At 50.9% G+C, this 14,260-nt stretch overlaps 1 protein-coding gene and 1 pseudogene across 1 annotated transcript; both read left to right on the top strand.

The window, feature by feature from the left end:
* Nucleotides 1-7,376: 7,376 nt before the first annotated feature.
* Nucleotides 7,377-9,372, top strand: LOC120837890 (annotated as a pseudogene).
* A 2,308-nt stretch (nucleotides 9,373-11,680) lies between these two features.
* On the top strand, nucleotides 11,681-12,736 carry LOC115325247. Its single transcript, XM_029985953.2, has one exon. The coding sequence runs from the start codon at nucleotides 11,681-11,683 to the stop codon at nucleotides 12,734-12,736; it is 1,056 nt and encodes a 351-aa protein (XP_029841813.2).
* The last annotated feature ends 1,524 nt before the right edge of the window (nucleotides 12,737-14,260 follow it).

Raw genomic sequence — 14,260 nt, 5'->3', positions numbered from 1 at the left:
GGACACACTTAGAAAGGACCGTCGAGACAAATGCCGCGGAAAGAAACATGTCTCGGAGACAGATATGCACCAAAAGCAATTACGCCATGTCGCGGGACGGGGCGAAGCACTTTCGAGCCCACTGCGCGATTGAGGCCACCGGTCGGCCATCTTACGAGTTCCGCTGAAGCGTTGTCAAGGCGGCGGTCACGTGACCTTTGCCTTTGTTTTCACGTGACCTACACACGGTAACCATGGTAACTGTCTAGGCTTGACAGCGCTAGAGCATATCACGTAAGATGGCCGACGGTGGCCTCATTTTCAATGCGGGGAAGCACGATCCAGCAATTGCCATAGAGATCAGTGGGGCGAAGCTCGCGTTTACCGTGCTCGCTGCCATTGATTCTGGTCGATGGCAATGCGGCTTCCCTAATGTCGCCCATGTTTGTATTTATTTTAGGGGTCCTGATAATAGTTTCTTACACACCACAAATAAAGCTATGGGTCTAATTCCTCGTTCTAAACAGTTAAAATGGATATAAAAAGCCTGTCCTCGTTCTGAACACGTGACATTGCAGTTGGTTTCGTTTTGGCTTCAACCCTTCAACTGCAAGCGAAATGGCCGTGTAACACCAGGAGGGGGGTGGGGAAGGTGCCGCCGCTTCCCTCCCCAGAATTTACGGCGCTGCGTGGTGGCCGCCATATTAAAACTTTATAGCAGTGTTGCTGCATCTGTAGGTCATCTTTAAGTTAGAGCTGACAGAGAAAATCTGGCCACGGCGCAACGCGGATGTACGCTGGAAGCTAGAGCCGGTTGGCTTTCGTTGTTTTTGGAGAAAATCTGGTAACAACGCATGGCGCCGCTATTGTTTTGGTTTGACGGGATGCGAGTAGCTCCGCAGTTTGCGAGCACATAGCGAAGACGTGACCGGAGAAGTGCCCCTGTCATGTGCCCGGAAGACGGAAAGTATCATTCGTAATCGTCGTGTGTGCTTTGAAAGCGAAGGGAGTCACAGCGTCCACGAGTTCGCAACCACAAGCCAAGGTACACGACAGCGCAGCGTTGACTTGGGCGATCTCGTTCTGTTTGGTGCCACTCGGCGATGCGACAAAGAGCCGAAACGTTCGTGGTGTGTGGTGCGGTGCAGAGCCAATCAGGGCTCGTCGTTCTCACGTAACCCCAACCGCTGCAAAGGAAGCAGACGAACTTGCGCTATAACATTCACCTTCCGCCTTGCGCGTACCCTCGTCGAGCGTCAACGTGTTTACCGCTTGGGGCGGGTCGGGCACTCAGTAACGATGACGTCATGCTCAGGCCTTGTCTCCTTGATGGTGTTTGTCCATCACGGATGTCAAGGCTTCTCGAACTTTCATACTCTTTATTTTTGTAACATAAGAAGGCCGGCACTCAGTACAAAACACTTGTCAAACACATTCACGCAGGATACACACGAATACATACATTCCCCGACTACCGTGTACGAACGCATACGCACACTCAAATGCAGACGAGAGGCGCGAGTGTGCTCAAGAGGGACAGAGGAAACAGGTTTTCTCTAAGACCAGCTGTTTGACTAGATCAGGTTGGCAACCCCGGAGGTCGACCCTTCATTGCAGACGATGAACCTGGCTCGAACTATGGTGCCTGGAACGCGCCTCCGACTGGTGTGTTTACCGCCTCAAAAAAGGGGTCCCTCGATTTCCGCTTGATGCCGTCATAAAAGTGTCATGTTGTCGCCGATCACGATCCTGGCGGCGTCTCAACAGTTGTGGTGTTTATAGCAGACGCCTGTTCTGCTGGAGGTCGCTCTCCACTGTGACCATACTGTGACAGTCCACGGAAGTTAAAGCAGTCGGAAGTTGGGACGCCTAGGAAGCCGCGACGACAGCGACACTCGCGTTCGCTCGTTCTTTTCGCCAGCATTTCTACGGCCAGCCGCCAGGATCGCGACAGGCAACAGCATGACACTCCGGCTTCTGTGACGTCATTTGTTGCTACTTTCGGACCACTTTTGATGTATGGGCGGTATAGGATGCTAAACACACCAGTCGGAGACCCGCTCCAGGCACCATACTCGAACGGACTCCCCGAACCCGGATGATTCTAGCAGCACAGTAACAGACGGAAAGAAAGCGTCTTAAGAATTTGAGTACATCGCGTGCTATACGTTACGCATATAAAGGTTGTAAATGACTTCATCCAGGGACAATATCACAACGTCTGATCGATGTTCTAGGTGCTATAAGTTACGTGTTTTCAACGCCAAAACAAAAACAAAAACTTTTGTTTTGTATTTTAGGTTGATGACAATGGGAAAATGCACTTCCTTAATTATACCCACAAAGTAAAACTTAATGTCAGTTCCATCGACTGACATTATTTAATTGTCCAATCAGCGCACACCACTCCTGTCGCAGTGCGATGAACGTGCGACGCTTCTGTCATGAACTCGCAAGAAGCAAAAAGTCATCTGCCACGCATCATACGCCCGACGAAATGGCGCCCTACGTTCACGGCAAATCGGAATCCAGTGCTCGAGTCTCACCAGAGCGACAAACAACCGACACCGACCAACCTCAAGCAGGTGCAACATGCACGCGAAGCTATAACTGGCAGGCTCTTACTTTACGATCACCGAGAGACTGGCAAAGGTCCTCTCGCGGGCGTGCTGCAAGTGCTTGAGGTTAGCCTGCGTCAGTGATTTCTGTTTGCTGCTCTAGTAGTACTGGGCCACGATGAACTCCCCGACATGTTGGGAAGGTTAGCCAATATCGTAAAACTTCGCCGTATAACGGAGCCGCACACGCGCGAAGCGACGTCGCGGAAGCGGACGACGCCGGCCCAACGCCGTCACTGCGAAAGAAATACATAAAACGAAAATCTCGCAGCGTGCAAACACGCAGTACGCGTGCACTGTAAAAAAGTGAGACAAAAGAAAGTACAAGAAATAAAACCACGTAAGGACGTAAGCGGAAAGGGCTCCGTGTAAAACGTAATGGAGTACAAAAGAAAAGCCAAAAGAGAGAAAGTTGAGCAAAAATAAAATAAGGAAACAAAGGAAGGGAATAGACGCGTCGTCACGAGCGAGCCATAGAAGACGGCACGTCCGAAAGAACTGGCTGGCTGAGAAGCGGAGAAGGACTGTGCTCGTTGTTTGCGGTACGTAGTGTGCGAGTCGCTTTGACGGTGTGTGTACGGCCGTGCGAGAAGGGGCACCACCAGGAAGGAAGCCTCTCGAGGGGGCAACACCCGACCTCGGAAGCCGAGGAACTTGCACGTCGACAGACAGACAAGCACACACACAAACAGCCGACAAACACGCAGTCGATCTGGATGAAGGCACTCTGCGCGGCCAGCACCGACCCTCTGGCCCGTCGTAAATATGCGCTCCCTCGCAGCTCCCATATACACGTCATGCAGGCTCTGTACTTTTTTCTTTTATTTCACGGCGACAGTTTTTATTGGCGAGGTTTTGTAGCGGATCTTCCTCTGTGTTTTGTGTGCGTCGTGGGCCTCCAGATTTAGCGTGAAAACCTATCCGCTAAATTTAGTGAGGAGTCACAGTGTTTTTACGTTGTGACGTCACACTGTCAAGTGACGTCAATTTATATCACGTCATAATTTTCCCACTAAATTTGATGGGAAATTTTCTTCGCTAAATCTAGCCGAAACATTTGTCAGCTAAATTGACTGGGAATTCAACTGACGTCATAGTACCACCCGATGTGGTAGCGTGACCTGATGTGCGAGTGTCACATCAGGAAGTTTTCGGAGACCGCGCTTTCCCCTTCGCTAAGCACTCCGCAACGAAGAAGCCCCTACTGCGCCTGCGCGCCGATAGCCTTGACCGTAGAGTTTCGCGTATCGTATACACCTTTCCAAAGAACACTCGACCCCAGGGGCAACAAACCGTTTTCGAGCCCAGTCACTGAGTTTGAGGCTAGACTCACCGGCGTCCCTCCTAACCCTAACTGAGCGGACTGTGATTTCCCTGAGTACGCTCAGTTTAGACACGGTGCAGTGGAACTGTTTGTAGTTGTGTGTTGCGTCTTGGCTGTCCCCGTAGTTCATTGTGACGGCGTCGCAAAAACCTCGCCTTACTTAGAAGGCATCGTAATTCGTGGATTTAATAAGCACTCATTCACCGAATCACTCAACTATTCTAGTCGGTGTTGGCTACGGCTGCCCTTCCGTGAGCATTAGAAACAGTGACCGAGCCGTGCACCGTTCAGTCGCCATCTCAGCGTGCTGTTTTTCCTTCGCTCATTGTGCTTGCTTTTTGTTTTTATTTCAAAGCCACGATCACCAGCGTATTGTTTCCGGTCTGGCAAACGAACTTGACATCGGCGGACAGGGAGCGAATGGACTGCCACGGCTGCGACGCAACGGGCCGAACGCAGGAAACAATGGGTCGGATGACTCACCTGTCGCCTCTGTCTCTTTCACGCTCTCCTATCTATTGTCTGTTTGTGTCTTCCTCCCCTGTCACGAACGCGGTTTCACATGGTCAAATGGGCCTTTCCCGGCGGAGCCTTTTATACTGACAGAGTATGGCCAATGGGCGTTGCTTGTTGCCCGCTAGAACCAGTGGATTTCACGATAACACAAAATGGCATTACTTCTTTCACTTCTTTGTTCCTGAGAAATATAATGTAATTCCTATGAGGTCAGAGCCCCGAAATGGCGGACGGAAGTAGTCATCCCTCGGTTGTCCGACCACGCTGCTGTGGTTGCCAGACTGTCGAAATCTCCTTAAGTAGGCAAAACTCTCTCAGTGCAAACGGCTCTGTTTCCCGCAAATGTTGGGCTCCATCTATCGGGAAGCAGGAGAAACGCTTTTGGAGGATTACCTTGCTTTCGATTCTGCCCGCTCCAAGCTATGTTGGCTATCTGAACGCAGTCAGTCGAGGCATTCAGCGTTTGTTTTTCCTCCATCCAACGCGATCGACTAGTTTACATTTGTTTTCAATGAATGCGTTGACTACGGACGACTTCGTCTGTTTTGGCGAATGAATGGACGGCTGACTTCGCCGGGGCGCCCATCGTGACCGGCGGCACAATTGAAGTTCTCGTCGATCAATGAGAAAGTTCAAAGTGTTACATTAAACTAGGCTTCATGTTATAGGCAGTACCGGCAGCAAATTTACGATAAATTTTTGACCAAGTTACAGTAAAAGCAAGCTTTTTTTAATAGCGAGCTATTTGTTTAACCTGCTCGCAAAATTTAATCGACTAGTTCTTTTATAAATGTCAAGGCTAAATCTAAAATCGTACGTAAAACTCAGCGCCTGCACGTACCGATCTCAAATTTTCATCGAACGAGTATTTTAATGGTAAATTTCAGCTTGTGGAATTTCAAAGCGTAGCTCTATTTCCGTGACAATTGAGACCAACAAACTTGCCCGGGTGAACGGCGGACGCTTTCGGGGATGACAGAGTCGTTTGCGAACGCCGTCACCCTGGCAAGTTTGTTGGTCTCGTTTTTTACTAGAGGGGAGCAACACTTCGAAATTTCACAAGGTCAAATTCACCACCAAATTCATATTTGGTGAATAATTGAGATTTTTACGCACAGCCTTGCCAATTTACGTCTCACTGATCCACGCGCTAGCCTCTAGCCATATTTAGTTACGGGTAAACAAATCTGTGAGCCGGCTAAAAGCTAACGCGTGAATAACTGAGGCGTGTGTACCTCAACATGCACCGCACTTCCCCTTTCCTTCTTCCCCCCCCCCTCCTCCCCCCCATCCCCTTAACCCAGGCAATGTGACGTTCATGAAAACGCGCCAATCAGGGGGCCGAGATTGCCCTGCTGACTTACTCTACAAGCTTTTCTTTGTAGGTCTCTGGGGAGAATTCACCCGGATTTCTCCCTCCCGTGAATACCGCTTGTAGAACCCCTCTTGCACCCCCTTGTATTTGAAACGACGAAAAAAGAATGCAGCGAATTCAGAGTAAAAAATAGCCCGCGCTTCTACCGTCGTACAAGCGACGAACGAGGTACCCAAGATAACGGCGCCCTCTGCCGGATAACGCCAACACGAACACACATTGCCGCCACCATTCATCAAAGTGCGGCCACAACGTGCTCGCTTTCTTTACCATTAAAGACTCGTAAATAACGGAAAGTAATTTACTCTCGCAAGGTATTTAGTGGGGCCTTTGTATCTTCGACTCTCGCTCGCGGTTGCGCTGTTTTTGAGATAGATGAAAAAGATTGATGAAAGCTGAAAGGAAACTGATAAAGCGTGCATTTTCATCAGTTCAGAATATACTGTCCTCACTACTAAAATCCGTCCATACTTTTTTCGCTAAATATAGCTGGGGCACGGACGTCACGTGACCTGAAGTTGCGTTACCTATACACGAATTCAGTCTTCACGATAAATTTAGCAGTGACCTATGCACCAAATCAAGTTCCCGTTTTTTTGTGTGTGTGTTTCTTGTGAGACTCTGATAATTCCGCCCTCGCAATAATGTCTTGAATTCCTCGCTCAGCAAATATCGTGAAACATGAGCAAATATATGTATAATTTTAAGTAAGGTCGCAATCTTGAGACCTATTTTGTGGACGAATATAAAGAGGCCGACGAGAACTTGCTGGACGTGGAAAGCGATTAAATATAGCTACATCGATGGTTTAGGACTCTTAAACCATCGGTGTGGTTATGCTTTGTTAGAATATATCGATGCTAATTACTCTGTGCATTATGTTATTCCCACGAGAATATTATTCCATAAGAATACTAAGGCGGTCACAGAAACCGTCCGTCCAGGACCAAGGAATCCGATGCGCGAAACTGCGGGAGCTTCTTTCTATTATTAATAACCAGAGTTGATATTGAAGGCTCTCAACCTACTTTATATCGTGGGCACAGCGGCAAGAAGAAAACCGCACTTTGACAACCTTTAAAAGAAAGAAACATACGAAGCGGCCTCATAACCGCCCCTCAGAACGATCATCGTGCCGCTCCGCCCTGAACCACAAGTCACCGAGGCTCTCCGAAAAATGCCCGGCTGCCTCCAGGCCACTGCACGGACATGATAAACCGTACAAGCCCACATAAGTGTAATGACAAGCCCCGCACGAATGTCAAATAAAAAAGGGGGAGCGTCGTGGAGCCGTTATGCTCTCCTCACCCCCAACCTAAGAGTGCGGTGGAGTCTACGTGCTCGTTGAACGAACCACAAGCCGCGATCTTTATCCGCGTCCTTACATTCCTGCCCACATCTACTTGGAGGGAGCGGGGCCACGTGACGAAAGGCAAGCTGCTGATTGGTTCGGCGAGCGCCTAGCTCCCACCGCACTGTAAGCTCAAGGATGTACACGAGAGGAGTGTACCAGCTAAAGATCCCGACTTCTGCGCTCAACCGCTCCCCCCTCCCATCCTACACGATGAACGGCTATGCATCCATCTCAATTGTGGCGATCCCACCGTTAGATAGGGGAGAATTCGAACCCTCGTACTTGATCAAACTGGTCGTTAGCGTCAGCCGGAACAAGAGTCGAAGAAAGAGGGCACTGCGCGTGTACAGAAGGAAAGGAATGATCGTCGACGAGGACATCGGTCTTCCGGGATTCGTCTACCACGGGGTCCTCCGACACGTCTTCTCTAGCCGACACTACAGCATCCAACATTGGTCTCAGTTCTTCTTTTTCCCCCTTTGTTTGTTTTGCGTTTTTTGTCGTTTTATTTCCATCGAGCCAGAGCCACTCTGAATGAGCTAGTCTCCAAGTCAAGTTCACACGCTTCTGTCTGCTTAGGACCGATTTCTTGTGATGTCTTACGACGACACACTGGCACGCTGGCGCCATCTATGAGGCCACCCTGTAACTGCACTTGACTAGAGCGAAGGTTTTGGGGCATTTTCGAGATCAAATGCCCGTTCTAGCTAAGAAAAATCGTCGTTTATAACATCGGCGAAAGTTTGGCGATCCAAGAAAAAAAGAATGACGCGCGAAAAATATAAAAAATGTACGAAAATGTGATGTGTTTAACGACTACCCGTTTAACACTGGGCGCAAGTTTGTTCTCTCGTCGGAAAAAAATTTAAAAAGGTGTTTAAGACACGCGGTCGTCCGCAGTCGCAATAGTGTGAACCAGCATAGGGAGATACATACGACATGTACGCCATCTTGGTGCTTATATAATACTCGTTGCCAGTTGTCTGGAGCTTTACTTTATATCGCAGGAAACGTTCTCCCGTCCTACTGAAATGTTTAAATAGGCCGCGAAATAGCTAAAGGATATCCCTTGAGGCGTCCAACACCGTATCTAAAGCATGCGCGTCGTCTGGTGCTCCGAATAAGAGAGCTACATCGTCACGCCCAGAAAACATTTAATCCAAGTTTTACGGGGATCGGTGACCGAGTGGGCTAGCACACACCATCTCGAAGCACGTGGAGCGAAAGCTCGCGCTGCACAACCCAGGGATCCTGGGTTGTGCAGCGCGAGCTTTCGCTGATGACCGCCCTTACAAGCGACACTGTGCCACTCAAGCGTGCCCATCGCCCACGTAGCGCGCCCTGGCTTACATCAGACATCATTGCCCTCTACAAACAGAAAGAGTATTCCGGAGGGCGAAACGGAGTCGCTGCCCAGAGGATCTCGCCGCTGCCAAGGACATCCAACGTGACGTCAAGAAACGTATACGTATGGCTCACTGCGCTTACACTGAGGACATCGCCGCTCGCGCGATCAAAGAGCCTAAATTATTTTGGGCATTTGTTAACTCGCAGCGGCAGCAGGCGCTGCACCCCTCCTTCTCTGTCGCTAACGGCTTACTCTCGTGCCCATCCGACATAGCTGAAGCATTTAACAAACAGTTTGCTGCGGTCTGGGCCGATTGTTGTGCAAACTCGCTGGCCCCCTCTAGTTCAACTACCACTGTCCCTTGAGCCGCCACAGCTGGTCAGCCTACATCCATTTTATCCTCCATTACGATAACTACTGACAACGTCCTTGAGGTGGTGTCCCAACTTCGTCCTTCCCAGAATCCGGGCCCCGATGGTATCCACCCTCTTGTACTTAAGACCACAGCCCCCTACATTTCCCCGGCCCTCTGCCGGATGTTCCAGCGTATACTGGACTCAGGTGTTACCCCTAGTCTGTGGAAGGTAGCCCATGTCACGCCGGTACACAAAGGACATGGTGCTCGTCCTGATAATTTGTCTTCATACCGCCCCATTGCATCCACCTCAGTCTTGTGCCGCACATTTGAGCGAATTCTCAACTCTAAGATTCGCCTGCACCTTGACAGCAATAGCCTTCTGTCACCCTCACAGCATGGGTTCCGCCGCGGCCGCAGCTGTGAAACTGCCCTTGGCACTCTGGTCCACATCGTCAGTGCACACCTTGATGACCGCACACCCGTTGAGTTGGTCCAGATAGATCTCTCTCGTGCCTTTGACCGGCTCCCCCATCCTGGGTTGTTGGCGAGTGCTGAGCTAAAAGGGCTGCGTGGGCCTCTGCTTCGCTGGCTCGGTTCCTTTCTCACTGGCCGTACCCAGCGAGTTATCTACCGAGGTGCTTCCTCAACAGCTACTCCTGTCCTTTCTGGCGTCCCACAGGGCAGCGTCCTTGGCCCTACCCTATTCACCATTTTCATCGACAGCATTACAGATAACTTGGCCTCAACTCCTATCCTATACGCCGACGACATCTCTCTGCTCCAACCCATCCGCTCTCCTGCTGATTACGTCAGTCTACAGGCTGACCTAAATCGTTGTCTGGACTGGACGCAGCTGCACCATCTCCCCATCAATGCAAATAAGTGCTCGACAGTGACCTTCACTAATTCAAGTCGCCCACTATTTTCTCTCCAACCACCTCCTCTAAAACTTGGGCATCACGTGATAAGCCGAGCCAGTACGGCTGTGGTGCTTGGAGTCGAGCTTGACTCTCGGCTGAACTTTTCCACGCACACAAATCGTACTCTATCCAGGTCTCGCCGCCTGCTAGGTTTAGTGACGCGCGTGACCAGCGGAATGCCGGCGAGTGCATTCCGATGTCTGTACACAGCGCTCGTTCTTCCTGCCTGTTAAGTAACGAAGGATTTTGTTAGAAATAAGTAAGATTTGTTTTAGAAAAGTCTATCTTTATACAGTTGCGTCGGCATCGTTTTATTTTTTGTCTAGCTTTCTTTGCGAGTGTCGGCGTTTTGGAGGGAGCATTTGCGGGGGCAGAGCGGCCGGGAGTGGGGAGCGGCTTCCCCGCGGTCGTTAAGAAACGTTTCGGGTTTCGGTAGTCCGCTCGGACAGATCCCTTCTTGCAGCTGGTTGTGGCTTTTAGCCGAATGTGCCTGTATATAGAGAGTTTCGCCGCTTAGTGTAAAATTGTCGCTTTTTGCCCGATGCAATAACTTAGCGGTTGGCGCCAGTCAGACTGGAAAAATTGCAGAGAACAACCCTACAGGGAATTTAGGTTTGACGGTTACAGCGACAGGATGACAGCTCGCCGACCATTGGACGGCAGTGTACCACGTGGGAGTGGTGAAATTTGAAGTGATTGGTCCATCTCTGGAGGGAAAGGAGGCATCTACGAGGCTAGAAAAGGGCTGCCGAGAGGGTTCTCGGGGAATTCGGCTCTTGAGACTGGGGACTAAAGTACGGGGTTTTAATTTTGGAAGTTTTGTATATTACCGTTGACTTGTCGTTTGGTTTTGAAAATAAACGTGACCACACTGGCCACCGTAAACCTACCAACGTCGTAATGTGTCCAGCGGGATCGAACAACTTTTAGTTTTTTTTTCTTATTCGACTTCCCGGGGGACTACCATCGGGCGAACACCATCATCGGTCGTCACCATCCTGACCGGGCCCCTTCCCCCTCGGAAAGTTGACTGGCGCAGTCGACAGGATCCTGCTGACTTCCTGCGACGGGCGGTGAGCGAAAATGACGGCATCAACGGAGGTCGGCGGAGCGTACCTGGGCTCTATACGACTAGTGTTTCGTCTGCTGGAATGCGGGCAACGGTCGCGTCTGCTGGACTGCAGACAAGGGTCCCGTCTGCTGGACTGCTGACAAGGGTCGCTCCTGCCGGAGTGAGGACCGCGGCAATATCTACGTGAGAAGCCCGGGGGGGGTACAGTTACCCAAAGAAGTCGTCTGCTGGACTGCGGACAAGGCTCGCTCCTGCCGGAGTGAGGACCGCGGCAATATCTACGTGAGAAGCCCGGGGGGGTACGTTACCCAAAGAAGTCGTCTGCTGGACTGCGGACAAGGCTCGCTCCTGCCGGAGTGAGGACCGTGGCAATATTTACGCGAGAAGCCCGGGGGGGTACAGTTACCCAAAAGGAGTGGTGGCAGCTGACAGGTGGTCCTGGGCGTCATCTACGTCGGAGAACAGGACGACCTGTGGCTTCACCTGCGGACCGGCGAAGCATCTTCAGCGAGCGGTGACAGAATATCGGGGCAAGCCTCAAGAGAAGAGACGAGATCGTCGCTGCAGTACTGAACTTCGTGGTGGTGCCGGAAAATTTTGCGTTTTTTTTTTGTTTGTCTGTGAGGTTGTTTTTTTGTTTTTTTTTGTTCTTTTCGGTGAACGAAGAATGAGCTGAGACTTCCAGACGACGGGCATGATCGCCAGGCCGAGTGGGGACACTGCGGCAAGTGGGTGGCGGTGACTGGAGGAGCAGCTAATTGGATTTTGCCAGGCAACAGTGGGTGAGTCCCATTCCCGTTTTCTCCGAGGCTCACCATGACCAGAGAGACTAGATCGAAGACCCCAGGGTCTTCCCTCAGTGGCGCCAACTCGGAACCAGACGCTGGCACCAGTGAGGGAGGGCAGCCAACATATTCGAATGGCCTTAGTGCTGAGATAACACTCATGAGACTAAAGATAGAACTCGAAAAAATAAAACTAGAGCAGCTAAAAAAAAAGGGGCAGCCGCATGAAGAGAACACTCGGGGTACGGGGGGAGTCGAACGGTATGCAAAGGAGCTACGTGCGGTGCTGGCGCCAATGCCCGAGACGGACACATTGGTACCTGCATGGTTTAAAGGCGCTGAAACAATGTTGGTGAGTTGTGAGGTTCCACAGGACCTACACGGGGCACTCATTCTGCCCTTTCTAAACGAGAAAGCGAGCGCCGTTGTGGCAAACAGAGCAGAGGGACGGGTATTGCAGTACAAGGAGCTACGAGACATTATCCTCGACGAGCTCAGGATGACTCCGGATGAGTATAAGCGGAGGTTTCATGTCGCACGCAAGCAAGAAGAGGAGTCGTGGGCACAGTTCTCTACCGATCTGACTACCATGTTCGGCTACTACATGGAGAGCCGCGACGTAGAGACACTAGATGATCTAAGGCAGCTGATCATTTCAGATCGGCTAAAACATGTCATGCCGGATGATGTCCGGGCCTACGTACTTCAGAATGAAACCAAAGAATGGCTAAGGCCAAAGGAAGTAGCGGAACTTGCCGAGAAATTCGAAGAGAGCCAGCGCGATCGAAACTGGGAGCCCCAGAGGGCGGCCGAGGGGCCACAGGTGGACATGCGGGGTGGACCTGCGGAAGTTGGGGGCGACCAGCGAAGGGTTGAGAAACCTCGACTGCAAGGGTGCTTTTCGTGTGGGAGGCTGGGGCACCTGAAGCAGAACTGCCCTGGATTAGTACATACAGCCGTGGACTCCGGGAACAAACCGGCCTCCGCGTGTCTGAGTGCGGGGGTAAGACCTTTGCCTCGGTCACGCGAGACATTTGAGACGACGGGGACGCGCAGGGATGGAGAAACAGTTTCGGGTATAGGCTAGGTATAGCAAACCTTTTTTTTTTTTTTTGTTCGCGTTAGCATTTTCTTGCCTGTAGCCAACGTTAATTTTTTTTTTCTGCTTTTGTATAAATACTGGTCATGGTGCAAACTGGAACGTACGGATTTGGGTCTCACCGGACTGTGTTTGCTTGTGGTTTTTTTTTTTTTTGTGTTGTTGGTTTTCCCTGTCGCCCAACAGATTATTTTTTTTTTTGGCAGGGGGTATAGCTCCTCTGTTGTTGTTTTGTTTTCGTATGCTACGCGTCTGTCTCGAAAAGGGGGACAGATGTTGCGCGAACAGCAAGTGTACTTGCAACATTCTTGGTGGGGAGGTGTTAAGTAACGAAGGATTTTGTTAGAAATAAGTAAGATTTGTTTTAGAAAAGTCAATCTTTATACAGTTGCGTCGGCATCGTTTTATTTTTTGTCTAGCTTTCTTTGCAAGTGTCGGCGTTTTGGAGGGAGCATTTGCGGGGGCAGAGCGGCCGGGAGTGGGGAGCGGCTTCCCCGCGGTCGTTAAGAAACGTTTCGGGTTTCGGTAGTCCGCTCGGACAGATCCCTTCTTGCAGCTGGTTGTGGCTTTTAGCCGAATGTGCCTGTATATAGAGAGTTTCGCCGCTTAGTGTAAAATTGTCGCTTTTTGCCCGATGCAATAACTTAGCGGTTGGCGCCAGTCAGACTGGAAAAATTGCAGAGAACAACCCTACGGGGAATTTAGGTTTGACGGTTACAGCGACAGGATGACAGCTCGCCGACCATTGGACGGCAGTGTACCACGTGGGAGTGGTGAAATTTGAAGTGATTGGTCTATCTCTGGAGGGAAAGGAGGCATCTACGAGGCTAGAAAAGGGCTGCCGAGAGGGTTCTCGGGGAATTCGGCTCTTGAGACTGGGGACTAAAGTACGGGGTTTTAATTTTGGAAGTTTTGTATATTACCGTTGACTTGTCGTTTGGTTTTGAAAATAAACGTGACCACACTGGCCACCGTAAACCTACCAACGTCGTAATGTGTCCAGCGGGATCGAACAACTTTTAGTTTTTTTTTCTTATTCGACTTCCCGGGGGACTACCATCGGGCGAACACCATCATCGGTCGTCACCATCCTGACCGGGCCCCTTCCCCCTCGGAAAGTTGACTCTGCCCTTGAGCATTGTAGTGCCGTGTGGTTACCCCAGTCACAAGCACTTCAAACAAGTCTCGCCAGCGTTCAACGCCGTGCAGCGTACACCTTCTACCGCCGCACAACACGTAAGAATGAGCAACTCCCCTAATTGGAATTTCCTCCACCGAACTGCTCCGGCATGCCTCCTGGCAACCCCTTGACTCAAGAGTACGGGCCTCAACAGTGCGACTAATGTGCCGCGTCATGTCCCCTGGCCACCAGGAATTGCCCTACAGCAGCGCCTGAACGAACGAACAGGCCGTCTTCAGCCGCTCCTTACGCGCACGCAACGCCACGGCTCATCTTGGCTGCCCCGTGCAGCAGCTCGTCGACTTCCATGACCGCACCAGAATTTTCCCACC

This window comes from Ixodes scapularis, unplaced genomic scaffold (genome assembly GCF_016920785.2).
Source record: "Ixodes scapularis isolate PalLabHiFi unplaced genomic scaffold, ASM1692078v2 PGA_scaffold10__122_contigs__length_95168666, whole genome shotgun sequence".
In the NCBI taxonomy this organism is placed as follows: domain Eukaryota; kingdom Metazoa; phylum Arthropoda; class Arachnida; order Ixodida; family Ixodidae; genus Ixodes; species Ixodes scapularis.
This window is presented reverse-complemented; position numbering and strand designations above follow the sequence as displayed.